Here is a 15,913-nt window from a genome sequence, read left to right as displayed (position 1 = left end):
AGACCGGGGTCATCTTTGGGCTTAGAGCCAAAGTTATAGCCTATCCCCGACTACTAGACTGGATACTCGTAGTAACTAGTAGTAGAGCTATTTTTACGCTTGCGAAAAAACCCACCAAAGTTTAGATACTTGTGCGGGTATCCAGATTTGCCTTTGTCCGTAGGTGCTGGTGCTTTAAAGAGCTGTTTAAGGACGCTATTCTGAGAAATCTTATTATTCGTTAAGGCCTAATTTTTGGAAATTAAGGTCTACAATATTAGACTAGGTCTTTTAACATGGTTGTAGCAAAACTTACCGTATCGTTACTACTCTCTTTAGACGATTGGTTGCCTTTACCCATATTATTGTTTCCCCAAGTCTGCTATTTAAGTGGCAATGGATTGTAGTAAAAATCGATTAAATGTCCGAATCAAGAATGGCAGAGCAATTGTGTCGAACAGGACGATCAAGAATGAGAACTCTGTCGATCAAAGCTGGCTCTAGAAGCTCTATATATACATAAGGTAGGTATAGGCAGCAAAGGAATGCAATAGGCAACAGAAACGGGGTGTTAAGTCATAGGGCAATAGGCAACTGGAATAAAGTAAGAATAGCCGATCTGGGTCGACAAACTGCAAGAGCCTAGTCAACTACCTTAGATATAAAATGTTACCGCCGGAGTGTTCTCGACAGCTGGTAAAAAGCCAGATTAACAAGGCGAAAGGGAAGTGTAAGAGATTGACAGCTAAATAAAGGACGAACGCCGAGAACTCGTAGATATATGTCGACCAAGATCGGCCTTACGTTCTTTGTTTCAGCTGCCTATTACCTTATGACTCACTACCCTGTATCCTACCACCTTATGACTCACCACCATCGTATTGCTTACTATCTGTTTCTGTTGCCTGCATCTACCTTATATATAAATAGTCTCCCCCCCTCATAGATCAATCTACACACGAGCCCTTTTTTGATCTGAAATTTCTGGTCGACAATATAATTGCATTGCAGAGCATTCATCTCGAAGCATCTGATAGACTGCCACGTAAAGAGCACTACCTGGCCAACGATTTCTTATTGCATCCGGTGCGTCCCCCGTCGAGGATTTGTGCAGGCGCAGAAGGCTGCTTTAGCTGCTGGCTGCCTAACTGACCCCTCCCGTCTTTTTCAGGCCGCCTTCTATTAGCCAACGTGTCAATCTTAAATTATCCGCCACCATTTTATTCCGTCGAAACTCTAAAATCTAGAAGCAGATATTAAGGAATTAATCATGGTCTCACATTTTGACCTCGCGTTAAGAGATAACGACCCCTGGATTGTAGCTAAGAAGGCGTTCGATATTGTCGCTGCGTACCTTCAACCAGATAGCTCCGCTTCCGCGACAGAAACGGCTGCCAGCCTAGATGCCCTTACACCGTTAAAAAGACAGCTGTCTGAGGGAGAAAAGGCCGAACAACCTGGCAGCTTTCTTCTCGAGTTCTGGGAAACTTATATAGTAATTGTACGACAAGTGCCCCACGACCATCCGTCTCAGGAACGGTTAGTCGAGTTGGTAAAAGAGTTAGATCGCCAACCTATGGCTTTAACAGAGGTACGCACGATACCAGACTGCTCACTTCTTATACATTATTTCCCCGGCTAACCCTTTTTTTTGCTTCGGCGGTAGCAGACCACGCAGTTAATTTGGGCGCATTTGCAACGACTCGATAATGTTCTTATGGACAATTGGGAAGGTACGTTCGCCTTGTCTTTTCGGTGATCTAGAAACCCTATTTAACGTAACACAGCACCTTCAGAACTGGAGGATTCCTTTGAACCATTTAAAGAGTGGGTAAACCTTAACTCATTCGTCTCCCGTCTCTACGGAGCCGGTCTTATAAAATGGTACTACTTCGCTATCTGGACGATACAAGGCTCTTTAGAAAACTCGGAAGTTCCTTTAATCGATCTCCTAGAAAGTCGCGTTGCTGCAGCAGCGCAATGGTTTAAAAACAGTGGCCCCACGCTCTTTAAAACCTTACGGGAAACCGAACCAAGTGAGGCTGACCGCGAGACACTAAAGAGCCCATTTTTTAATGAGGAGAAGGTGCTTTCCTTGGATCGATGGGTGTTCTGGAAGAGCAAGTTTCGGGAGTTAGCCGAGCTTGAAATTTCTCAGGCGGTAAGAACAGAAGCCACTCGAGCTGCTCAGANCATGGACCAAGTAGAGAGTGGATAGAGAGAGGGGAGATTTATCCGTGTAATCGGAAATCCTTATGCGGGCGTTATCTCATCAATCAGACCCCCGGGGAGAAATCCTGCCACGGCGTGACGCCAAAGATCTAGTGCACACTTGTGGACTCTTAAGCCAATCAAATCACTACAGTCGCTTCGGAAAAGGACGATCAAATGTCAGAAACCATAATCAAAAATAGAAATTTGCCGAATCCTCACCTGTGTGAACCCTTTTTCTGTACTCGCGCATACCATAGCTTTGTTCACGACCAGCTTCCACCCCCCCCTCTGGCAAAAATTTATTTCGCTACTCGCTAAATCGCCACCAACTGTATATAACAATTATAGCGAACGCATGTGCCTGCACGCAAGGGCCTTTTTGGTTGCCCTGGAGAATCGCCTTGGTTGGCCGGGAGAATCACTTTGGTTGGCCAGGAGAATTAAATTGACGTACACTCCCCCTTATTGTGGTCGCCAAAACGCGAATACAACACTGTCTCTGCAATTGCTGATGAAATTTGGCAATATCGTACGGGTGGAAACCTCACGATATTTCACAAAGATCACGACTCTACGGAGGAGGACCGATCGCGAAGTCCGCCAGAAGCAAAGTTCTTGCGGCCAAGCATACGGCTTCGCTACAATTGCTATGTACAAGGGGGTAACATCAATGCCTTAGACGCCTCCTTGTACAGTTGGTGGCGATTTAGCGAGTAGCGAAATAAATTTTTGCCAGAGGGAGGGGGGTGGAAGCCGGTCGTGAACAGAGCTGTACTACCTATCCTCCATGCTAATATATCGCTATCGTCTATTTTTTAAACCTATTTAAAGCCTATATTATTTCCTATTTTAGTTAGTGCTATAATATATAGGAGGAGAGCTAAAGCACCTAAAAATACTATAAAGAACACTTCTAAAGCGTCTAAAGAGATAAACCTTACTATTAAACCTATACTACTTTCTACTATTATAAAACAGCCTAAAGATCCTTAAACCTTTATTCTAAATATAATTATATACGCTAATACTATAAAGATATCTAGTAACATTCTAGCTATCCTATTTAAAGCCTTTAAATACTAAAGTTTATTGTCTAAAATATATATTAAGCTAATAAATATTACGGTCTTTATTCTTTTAGCTCAATTATTTAACTACTATTATTATATTATTAATAATTATTTATTGCTTAACGTCCGATTTAGATCCCTATTAGGCTTAAACGGACTACTCCTTATGTATTGAGAGAAAACTCTATTTAAGAAAACCCTATAATCTATCTCCCTACCTTTTAGGACTCGCCTATTTAGCGCCTACAAGTCACCTATAGTGCTCTACTACCTTACTTTTTAACCTCTTTAGGAACTACTACTGCTATAGCAAGCCTACGGACACGCTAGTATTACGAACTTTACTTTACTACTATAGAGTTATTAGGGGCGCCTATTACTTGCCCCTTTACCTTCTATTACTATTTCCTTTATAACCTAAAACTAGTCTAGTATATTTTAGCTAATAAGCTACTAGGTAACCGCCTTAGGACCTTTTTATATTAAGAGTAGTATATTATAGTTCTCTATGCTAGCTACTAAAAGTATTACTTCTTAGTTAGTGTATAAGGGGTATAATAATATTATATATTTTAGTATCTATCTTAGCTAGCTATATTTATACCTTAGGCTCTCTATTAAAATACCTACCTAATAGAGCTAATCTTTTAGTCCTATTATTCCTATCCTTAAAAGTATTACTATTATATTTTCTATCTTTATTAGGCCTTCTTAGAGCCCTTAGGTATTTACCCCTTATAGTATTAACTATACTATAGCTTAGGTTCCTTTTACTTAAGTTAAACTCTATACCTTTAACGCCTATATACCTCTCTAGCGTTAGTCTAACTAGTGTTATATTATAGTAGGTAGTTTCTTAGTATTCTTTTATACTCTGCTTTAGCTCCTTTCTCTTTCTTACTATTATCTTTACTAGCCTCTTACGCATCTCCCTTCCTCCTCTATATAGGCCTAGGCCCTAATATAGCGCTACTCTTCTTCTACTTTCTCTACTTATTTCTCTAGTATATCTTCCCTACTTTAGGGTTATTAGTTTATCCTCCTATAGGGCACCCTAGCGTCTCTTTATAGTTTATTTAGGCGTATCTTAATATACTTTATAATATTAGAGTTATATTCCTTTTACGCCCTTTATATTATAGTAGCTCTAATATATAGTTATAGGGAGGGGATATTAGCTTCCTTCTTAAGCAGTACTATAGCTATTCGCTTATACCTGCTTATTATACTTTAGAGGTAGGCTATTTAGACCTTTTAGAGTAGTTTAAGGAGTAGTTTAAGGGGGCCTTTTTTAGTTTCTCTAATAGCCTAGATACTAAAACCGTATATTATAGTTAGCTAGATAGCTACTATATATAGTAGGTATAACCTCTAGAAGTATAGACCCTATATAGAATTTACGATCCTAGATATTATAATATACTATACTTAGCCCTTATAGGCCGCTTATAACATATATACACTCTATTAAAGCTTGCTATTTACCTATACTCCTAATACCCTTAGGCCTTAAACTAGTTAACCTCTAAAGCCTTAGATAACATGCGGAACGTTAGTCCCCTAACGCTAATTTTAACCCGAGTTTATAACCTAAAGCTTTAACTTAGAGCTTTATTATATAGATTTTAATTAATATATATAGAGATGAGGTTTTCCAGGGGGAGACCCCCTGGGACCCCCCTATATAGAGCTTTTGCTTAATTTAGAAGTAGTATAAGATTAAGGCGCCTTGGTTACTACTAGGTAAGGATCTACTGCAGTGACCGAGGCACCTTACTTAAGCTGGGCTTAAAGATTATATTGGTCACAAATATAGCACATATTTAGACTGCAGAGCTTTAATGCAGAGCCCTTTACGTAGAATATGATATAGTAGATTGTGATTCCAATTTAAAGCTTTATATACTAAATATTTTTAATGCCTAATAACTATTAACCACGTCATTGCCCACCCAGTTCGGACGTACAACGACGCAATAGCTCAGCGACAACACAATAGCTCGGCGCCGAGTAATGGAAGGGAGGGGAGAGAGGGGAGGAGATTAGGGGTGGCTCGGCCACTGTAAGAAGGTCGTAATATTAGTATAGTGTTAAACTTTAAAAATCGTGTCCCAGGAGCTTAATCGACGACCCCTATATAAAACGTTAATAACGTTTAATTATAGAGCTTTAAACTAGCAGATATTTTAGGAATGCCTATTATAAGTAGCTCCGAGTGCAAAATCTAGAATATTTAGTAGTGGTGTGAGTATGGGACGGGGGTGCATATTTGCGTTCCCAAATGTCGTTATATAACGCAATTTTTGGGTAACGAAAACTAGCCGTTAATGTTGCTCGACTGACACCTACCGGAGACTTATCCGTCCTTCCTATCTTCTCTCTCGCCTATCTCCTTATTTAATGCTATCTATATCGCTATATTAACTAATAGATCCCTTAGTAGGGACTAAGGAGGAGTATTGGAGCACCTCCAGCTTTTATAAGGAAGAAGAAAAGAAGAAAGAAAAGTATAAAGGGAGTATTTATAGACAGAAGGAGGCCTGCGAGCATAGGAGATTAGACAGCCATAATATAGCTATTAATGTTGCTTAACTAACATATACCGGAGGCTCCTTTGTCCTTCCTATCTTCTCTCTCGCTCGTCTCCTTGTCCGATACTATCTATATCGCTACGTTAACTAATAGATCCCTTAGTAGGGACTAAGGAGGAGTATTAGAGCACCTCTAGCTTTTATAAGGAAGAAGAAAAGAAGAAAGGAAGGTATAAAGGGAGTATTTATAGACAGGAGGAGGCCTATAAGTACAGGAGATTAGACAGCCATAATATAGCTATTAATGTTGCTCGACTGACACATACCGGAGGCTCCTTCGTCCTTCCTGTCTTCTCTCTTGCCCGTCTCCTCGTCCGATGCTATCTATATTGCTATATTAACCAATAAATCCCTTAATAGGGACTAAGGAGGAGTATTAGAGCACCTCTAGCTCTTATAAGGAAGAAGAAAAGAAGAGAGGAAGGTGTAGAGGAGGGAGTATTTATAGATGGGAGGAGGCCTGCGAACGGGAGATTAGGCAGCTATAATATAGACGTTAACGTTGCTCGGCTAATACCTACCGGAGGCTCCTTTGTCCTTCCTGTCTTTTTTCTTACCCATCTTCTTATTTGATGCTGTCTATATCGCCATATTAACTAATAGATCCCTTAGTAGGAACTAAGAAGGAGTATTAGAGAACCACTAGCTCTTATAAGGAAGAAGAAAAGAAGAAAGGAAGGTGTAGAGAAGGGAGTATTTATAAATGGGAGGAGGCCCTGCGAATACGTGATTTGGTAAGTACTAATAAGTATAAGATTCTCGTATAAGATGGGCTTAATTGCTTACCAAAATACGGGGTATCTCTATCACTGCAGTAGCTACTACAGTAGTAGAGACGCCTTAAATATTTAATGTAACCGACTACTAAGGCTGTTAATAAGTAAAAGGTAGGCTACCGATGTAGTGCAAACGATGTAGTTGTTAATATTATTTATAGCCTGTTTTTGCTTCTAGTGTACGCGTAAATCGTCCTTATATTTAGCGTAGAGCTAGTTATAGGCAGTGAGCTAATTTGGGTCTAGCTTTGCTGTAAGCTTTGCAGTGTGTGGAAATTGAACGAGCAACTTAATTGTAAACCTATGGAAATCAAGTGGTATAAATACATGAAAGTAGAACCCGAACTCCGAAGCCCATGACTCATTTCCAACGTATCTGAGACATACGAGGGTAGTGCTGACGCAGGTGAAACAGGGTAATATGCAAGGTCCGGTAGTCGGTTACACACCCCCCCAGATTTGACGGTGTAGTCAAAGCTGTAGAAGACAAATAAAGGTAGAAACTGTCCCAAAAATAGGAAATTTAGATACAATTTAGGAGTGGTAAAAGGATAGGGTAATGGTGTTTGAAAGCTGCTTAATTACATTAACGTGCTTTAGAAGCTGCTCAATCGCATTGACGTGCTCATGGAAGCTGCTTAATTGCATTGACGTGCTTTGGAAGCTGCTGTTATTGCAGGAAGGACGTAGTCATTTGGTGACTCTGGTGACGTTAAGACGTCGTATCTGGTGACGTTGCGGTCGTCGCAACTGGTGCCGATGAGGCTGGTGCCAATGTAGGCTGGCGTTTCGGAAGGGCGTCTACAGCGTGATGGCTGCGACTGGTTGTGGTAGGACGTCTGCAGCGTGATGGCTGCGACTGATTGTAGCGTTGGTGCCTCCCTAGGAGGCCTTGATTTGATTTGGTGACAGGCCTATATTGAGGCTCTGGTGTTCGCTAGCTGGTCGTTCAAACGGTTGTCTGATTTGCGACGGTCCTTTGGCTGCCGTCGGTCTGGTACCTTCCTTATGTCTACCCAATATCCTTGTCTCTTACTATTAGTATATCTAAGCTAGCTTCTGCTCTGGCTCCGTGCTCTGGCATCTTGCTCTGGCTCTGTGCTCTGGCTCTGTGCTCTGGCATCTCGCTCTGGCTGGGCTCTCACTTGGACGCCATATGAGGTTGTTACGCTGTGGTGGATAGGTCGACTCTGTTGAATGGTTGTGTATCTGGGTTGAAGGAGGTTAGGGTTCGTATGGTTGGGTTTGTACGGTCAGGTTCGGTTTGATCGATGTTCGACGTAATTGATGTTTGATGTGTTCGATGTTTGATGTTCGATGTTCGATTTGATCGATGTTCTATTGTCCGTCCGTTTGGTAAATGAAGATAATCACGAGTATAAGAGAGGTACCCGGAAGAAGCTCGAAACACTTGCAAAGGCGGTAGATTGATTGCTTAGTAAGCGCTGAATGTACAGATTAGATGCAGTACGGTAGGCAGGCCGGGCTCATAACTGTAAGCTTTGCAGTGTGTGGAAATTGAACGAGCAACTTGATTGTAAACCTATGGAAATCAAGTGGTATAAATACATGAAAGTAGACCCCGAACTCCGAAGCCCATGACTTATTTCCAACGTATCTGAGATATACGAGGGTAGTGCTGACGCAGGTGAAACAGGGTAATATGCAAGGTCCGGTAGTCGGTTACATTTGCTATTAATATAGCCGTAGGTAGTATATCCCTTAGTATAGGCCGACTTGGTAGTTCTAGCTTTAGAAGATTATCTTTCTTCTTAGATAGGTGGATATACTGCCATACCTTGTTAGTTTTAGCTATATCTTAGATAATAAAGAACCATTAAATTTAATCGGATGGCTTGTTAAGGATAAGGTTAATTTTTAATTTAGTAGAGGTTGTTATTTTTAGAATTTAATAGGTTAGGAAGGGTCTAGGTTAGGGTCCAGCTAGCGTCTTAGCAGAACCTTATTTGGACGTTCCGAACTTTTAATTTAATTCGTTAGTTTATTCGTTAGTTGGATTTTATTACAGGGAGCGCGATTAATGACCCCTACTAACAGCTCTAACTACGTCTAATTTTTGATTTGTAAATCGGCAGATCTATAGGTAATAGTTATTGCAAGTAGCTCTAGGTGTGGTATATATAAAATCTTAACTATAGTGTAGAGAAGTCGTGGCTGCTAATATACGGTCCCAAGTATTCTCGGAGGTCACGTGACTTCTTATATAAGCGACATTTCCGCCCTTTAAAAAATTAAAAAATTCTAAAAATCGATTAATGCTATAGACAGCAGCAATATTGATCCGGTAGTACTGCCAATTCTCCCTATATACTATTATATATATATTTAATAGCTCTAGAAGCGGTAAGAAGGTAGGACGGATAGGGGGGTTAAAATTTAGAAAATTGGATTTCGCGGTTAAGCTGTTTAAAAGTTAGAAAACTAAGATAAATGCCGCATTCTCTGCTTACCTCTGAGCCAGTATATAATTTCCTAATTAGGAAAAGTTGTTTACGAGTAGTTACTACTGCCTTTATGCAAAATCTTCTTGTTATGCCTCTTTAGTCTTACTTATAAATAACTAAAATTGTTTTATATTGAACCTACGTTTAAATATAAGCCCTAAAAGCTTCTTAACTTATAAGATTGCTATATAGGTTAGCCTAGCTGTTTTATCCTTTTCCTTAATATCTAGAACTACCTAGTTAAGTGTTAGGCCCTGGCTTTTATGTATAGTAAGAGCAAAAGCCAGAGTAATTAGAAATTGACGCCGTGAGTAAGAGCCTCTTATACCCTCCTACTTACGAAGCACAGAAAATATAGGGATAACTTTCTTACTATCCTGCCGAGTGAATAGGGTAAGTCCGTTGTACCTATCTACCGCAATTAGTAGTGACTGAGGCTGATCCTTTTTAATATCCGCGTGTCCCTTCCATATAACATCTTTAATTGTACTAGTAGTACCGTTTACTAAGCCTAGTTTAACCTAGATATTCTATATTAGCATTACTTTCGCGCTAATATATAGGGCTAGATTCTCTATAGTATCGCACTAATTAGGAGTAACTTTCCGCGTACCTATACTAGTGTTAACTGACTTAATAGCCACCACTGGCTGTAAAAGGTCGCGAAGCCGAATAGTGTTATACTTACCTATAGTAGCGCGTATGCCATATAGCCGAATTGCGTTATTAAAGCCCGCAACCTTATCGGTGGATAGGTTCTGCTTATACCTAGTTAAAAGAAGCTTTTAGGTTAAATTACTTATAGAATTACTACGTAGCTCCGTGAGGGCAGTCCTAAATATAGAGCTCTTAGCGTTATTACCGCCCTGCTATATAACTTGATCTAGGATAGTAGTTCGGTTAATTGCCTTATAGGCTCCCTTTTTATAGCTAGCGAGCTCTAACGGCCTAGCAGGTAGATTACTATATAAGGCCGCCTGACCTATAGGGGGAAGCTGATGGAAATTGCCTACTAGTAAGATGTTTAAGCCTCTAAAGTAGTTGTTATTACGTGTAGGGTAGATCTAACGGAGGTGGCAATTAATCTAGGCCAGATGTACTTGCCTGATTATAGATTTCTTATTAAGGATAAGATAGTAAATATCCTTAAAAGCTTATTATAGAGGCGTAAGACTAGCAGCAGGCAATTCCTTAAAGGGGCGATTTACTAGCAACCTTAATAGTTCGTATATAGTTCTACCGTTAATATTAAAGGTAGCTACTCTAGTAGGGGTGGCTCGAACTAATAGCGACGGCTTACTATTAGACATAGCTATATTATAGAGCGTAGTAGACAGAACAGTAATAAGATGTGACTTACTAGTTCCTGCCTCTTTATTAATATTAATCCGCAGTAGGGGGGGGCCAAGGCCCACTTAGATCTGCCTATAGTGATTAACTATAATATTATAGATATAACGCTGACCTAGTTATAAGGAGGACGGAGTTGCTATTTGGGATAGGCGGCTCCACGGTAGAGGCTGTAGCCGTGCTTTCTACTAATAAGTCCTCTTATTAAGCTGCGGGTACGTACCCTAATGCGTACTCTAGTTGTAGTTATAATTAAGCTCCCTATTACCAAGCCTATCTAGATCCTTAATTTTAACTTAGTTGGTATTTCGAACGCGGGCATGCAGGGCCTTAAAGGACTGGTATAGCTCTAAGTCGTCTACGAAATCGCCCTTAAACTTATTAATATTATTAGTAGTTTCGCAATTTTTCTCTAGTTTCTAATTGCAGAAGTAGTTAGGCTAATGCTAATAAGAGTTAACGTAAGCCTAATAGGAAGCTATATAATTAGGAGCCCTAAATCTATTAGTATAAGTAGCTACTTCCTTATACTCCCTTTACGGGTAATAAAGAATAAGCTTTACGCGGTAAAACTTAGGATACTATAGATAGGAACGATCGCCGTTATATCGCGGAAAGTATAATATAACTTAAGGCCTTACTCTTAGCCGACGCTTATAAGTAGAGTAATTAAAATAGAGTAGAAAATTAAGGAAAGTAACGTCCTCTACCTTATCTAGGCGGCGCTTATATTTCTTATAGTTAGATAGTCCGCACCCTCTTAGTTGCCCATTATTAAGCTTATACGTAGCGCTTTAATTATCCTCTTAGCGGTAGTCTAAAGTTACTATATTCCTAGAGCCTTTATAAAGGGGAATATTAAGAAGCAGATGGTATACCTCCTGCGCTAACTAATCGCGTTTAGTAATAAGCTTGTTTATAAACCTAGCTACAACCGAACTAAAGGCGTGAAGGCTATTAGCGTGCGGCTATACTAATTAGAGTAACTCCTAGTAGGAAGTTGACTTCTTCTCCTCCTTGCTGTAATACTTGCCTATATAGTTAACTATTACTAATATGCTTATAGCGGGTAACGTATTAATATTTGCTATCCACGCTAATATTATAGCTGCATTATAACCATTAAGAAGCTTATTATTACGCTGCGGACAGAACGTCTAGTAATGTGGATTTTAATCCTTTAATACAGCGGCCTTATTACGGAGAGAGCGTGGAAAATAGAAGCGGTACTCCTTTGCTCTAGTGGAGCCTTTCTTTAATCTTAAGCAGTAAGATTTGGTGCAATTGCGGTGCCGTTAAAATCGATTAAGGTAGGCAGTAAGAAGCTTACTGGTATTAAGCTATTCTTTATAGCTTAGAGTAGAAGAATATCGGAGATTAGGAGGCCTAGATTAATTAGGATTAATTACGGATATAAAAGTAGCCTAGTACTTAGCAAAAGCCGCCCTTAATTTAATAGCTAACGGATCTAGCCTTAGGGCTGTTAAACTCTATAAGAAGCTATATATATAGCCACTACCTTATACCTACCACTTATATTAGGACCAAAAGTTAGTGCTATTAAATAGGCCTATAAGCACGTGCTTCCTAAATAGATCGAAGCGGCGATACAGCCAGTAAGCAGCAATATGCGGATTATTATTAAGATTTTAAGAAGCAATCCGGTAGCGCTAAGCCTTATTAGTAGCCTTATATTCGTTAAATAGAGGCATATAAGAGTGTAGATCATGCCAATGTAGATTAGTAGCGCTAAGTATAAAGAATAGAGACCTGCTTTTAATATTCTTAGCATAAGCCGTAAGCTTATTTCTCTTCTGCCTCTAGTAAGGTCTAGTGCCCTTAAGGCTCCATATATGCTGTACAATCTTATTTAGCAACTAGCCACCCCTATTACTATTTATAACATTACTAAGCTTATTTAAAGATAGACTATTCTTATCTAATCGGCCGTAAAGGAAATAGGTGGCGTTAAGGGCCTGCTCTCTTATAATCCGATTGAACACGTAGTAGCGAAATAAGGGGTAGCGGCCAAACTAACCGTCCTAATACTTAAGCATATGCTTGGCGTACGCAGCTAGGGTAACGGTACGGCTTTATAGCATATTAAAATTAGCTTTGCCATAAGGAAATAGAGTAGGAAAGGCGCCGCGCATAATGAAACTGGCTAATTGCTTAGAGAGAGGTGTCTATCGCATAGTAGGAACCTCTAGGCCCACTTATAGGTCTTATTAGTATTAAACCTCGCGACCTAAAAGCTTTAATTTATTAAGGTTAGGCACTAGATTAGGAACTAAAGTATCTAGTACGTTGTTATTAAATTCGCGGTCCGGTATATTACTGCCAAGCTTAGCAGGTAGAGGATTAACAGCAGGACGTTGTATAGGAGCAGTAGGGTGAGCTGTCGGGCTACTAAAATTAGACTCCGACTTATTAATATAAGGTAGCTAATCTAATATAGAGCTATTTTTGGGTAAGCTGGTAAGCCAGGTGCTATATATTTTAACGTCGCAATAATTAGGATGATTAACCTTTAGAAAGTAAAGCTATAGTAATATAGTAGAGCGCCTTACGGTATACCGCTTAGTAAACCGTTAACTTAGGTATTCGCCACCCTCTACTGCTATAGGCCTTACGACTAGTATATCAAGTTTATTAGGTAGCCGTGGTAGCTGCCTTTAAGTCTTTAGTATATTCTGGCCAAAGCAGCAGACGTAACTAGTATAGCGATATTACTAGCCACGTACACGCACGACTTGTAGATAAACGTATACGCGCGCAATTAGAAGCTCCTCTACCGCGGTAAGTATAGGTAAGAAGCCAGGAACAGGCCCTAGATTAAGCTCATTGCTTTTACTAAATAGGGGAGAAAGGGTTGGATTCTTAAGGCTATCGGCGTCCTTAATGCAGGCTTTATATACACCTATATTATCACCCTCCGTAGCTAGGCCCATTTAGAACTACCGCTCCTTACAACAACTGCACGTCTCCATACATTCAGCCTATAGTATACTCCTAAACTTCTTAATTCGCTCCTAATTGACGGCCGAAACGGGTAGTGGTGTAGCCGTAGTTAGAGTAGGCATAGGAGCTAGTTCTAGTAAGGACGCATTTAGGCCATTTAGAGTGCCTCTTCTACTAAACGGAGCTTTATTTATAGTATATAGCGGAGGAGTAGGCGAGTAAGCTTTACCCCACCAATTAAGAATGCGGTACTCCCGTTGTATTGCCCTAATTACCTTCCGCTATTAAGCCATTTTAGGGGTATCTTAACTGTTCTGGCCGCGAGGCAGGAAAGCATTCTCAGTATCGTTTTTAGGTAGAGCAGTTCGCTAGCGCCTTATAGGACGATTCTTAGTAGTAGAATCTAACTCTATAAGAGCTTTCCGCTTATATTTAGAGGCCTAGAAAAAGTAAGTAGAAGTAGAAGTAATATATAGGGAAGACGCGCCTTTAACCGATATAACTAGCACAGCTTTAAAATCTTCTTTAAAGGGCCGTCTTTAACAAAGTTAAGGCGGGGCTTATAGATATGGCACTTGCTGCACTTAATTATAGTAGGATTTGCCATATTTATAATATATATAGGGTATTAATAGAGGTGTCAACAAAAAGGAAGGCGCAATACGTGGATATTTTGATGTTCATAATATTTTGATGTTCGTCACGTGGATTCTGCCACAACTTACCGCGCGCACTTTTTTTTGACCAATCAGAAGCCAGCTTGGCAGGGTTTGAATTCTAGGACCCGAAAATATAGACCACTCGTACCTCGGGTCAATAAATTATATACTAAAGGTCTTATAAGAGGCCAGCCTTTCTAGAATATATAATTATTTAATTAATAGTATTATAAGTAAGTAGAAGGTAAGTTAAAGGTAAGTTAAAGGTAGAATAGGTTTTATATATTAAAGGACAAATACTTTCTAACCTTTTTTATTTAGAGACTAATTGCTAGTTCTTCTCTAGAGGAGAACTAGCTTCCTATATAATCCTTCTAAAATACTAGTAAAACCTTTTACCCCTATCTATCTAACTATATCTTCTTTAGGGTATAGATAAGATATAAATAAGATATTAATAAAACCTCCTACTATCTTATCTAATATATACCTCCTAGGGGATTCTACTATAATTACCTCCCCTTTAAAGGTCCTAGTCCTCTAAAACTTTACCTCTTAATAAACCTTTATTAAATTCCGACTAAAACTACTAAGGAAAGTTCTTAGTAGAAAGGTACTCTATAATGCGGCTTATTACTAACTCTTTACTAGTATAGAACTTTACTTTATCTTTTATTTCTCTACTCTTCTTCTACCCTAGCTCTTTATAGTGCTTTTATAATATAATTTTAATAATAAAAATAAAATTTAGTAGGATTTACCTTTCTAATTATAGGAGCTTATTATAAATAGATTTAGAGATTATTTAGTACGACGCGCTAACTAACTACTACCCCTATTTACCTAAAATAGATTTTAATAATAACGTCTTTCTTTAATTTCTTTCTATTTATAAGGTATTATCTCTTACTTATCCTTCTATTAATAATACTATTTATCTTATTCTTAAATAGACTGTTTTTTATTATATCTTAACTTTTAGCTTCTATATTTCTAGCTATTCTTTTACTACTATTCTATTATCTTTTTATAATATATCTATAAGTAATAGGATCCCCGCCTTATCTCTTATAACAATACTAACTTCCTAGAGTATTCTCATAATAATAGCTTATAGATATACTACGTATCCCTAGACTAGCGGCAGTGTTATTTCTCTCTTATTGGCGCCTTAGATAACTTCTATTACTCCTATAATAGTTTCCCTAAAATATTACTATTATTGCGTCTATACTCTTATACTAGACCTATCCCATACTTATAATATATCTTATTCTAGCAAAAATAAACCTAAATACTTCTATTACCGTAGTAGGAGAAAGACCTATATTCTAGTGGTTTCTATTCTATCCTATTCTAGATTTTAATAATTAATTAGACCCTGCCGTTTACATATATAAGACTTATAAGCTCTAGCGCGCTATTAGGGATTTCTATCTATATTTAAATAGCAATAGATAGGGATAGAAGGTATCTTCTATTACTTATAGGCTCTTTAATTTAATAAGGGTTTCTACTACTATAGAAATATAATAGACTCGGATATATAGTGTCTATAAATATATCTATAAGTAGCTTACCCTTATAAATAATAATATTCGCACTCTTACGCAGGCGTTTTTAGCTAGGTGAGTTTCTCTAGTAATATATTAGAAACTATACTAATTCTTTTAGCTAATAGCTTTCTAATCCCTACTTAGTTGCTAATTTAGAACCTAGGGATAATACTAAGAATAGCGATAAAAGTTAAGATAAACGTTCTCCTCGCCAGTTTTCTACCTATACTAGCCTATCTTCCTAATGCTTAAAGAAGAATATTAGTAAAGGTACTAATACTTCTAGGGATAG

At 38.8% G+C, this 15,913-nt stretch overlaps 1 protein-coding gene across 1 annotated transcript; it reads left to right on the top strand.

Moving 5' to 3' along the window:
* The first annotated feature begins 944 nt into the window (after positions 1-944).
* Positions 945-2,378, top strand: K441DRAFT_700657 (uncharacterized protein). The gene is made up of 4 exons (XM_067653268.1): positions 945-1,065; positions 1,151-1,570; positions 1,649-1,712; positions 1,767-2,378. Exons 2-4 carry the CDS (start codon positions 1,250-1,252, stop codon positions 2,195-2,197), a joined length of 816 nt encoding a protein of 271 aa, XP_067497843.1. The 5' UTR covers positions 945-1,065; positions 1,151-1,249; the 3' UTR covers positions 2,198-2,378.
* Positions 2,379-15,913: the final 13,535 nt, after the last annotated feature.

The sequence above is a fragment of the Cenococcum geophilum genome (genome assembly GCF_001692895.1).
Source record: "Cenococcum geophilum 1.58 unplaced genomic scaffold K441scaffold_69, whole genome shotgun sequence".
NCBI classification, from domain to species: Eukaryota; Fungi; Ascomycota; class Dothideomycetes; order Gloniales; family Gloniaceae; genus Cenococcum; species Cenococcum geophilum.
This window is presented reverse-complemented; position numbering and strand designations above follow the sequence as displayed.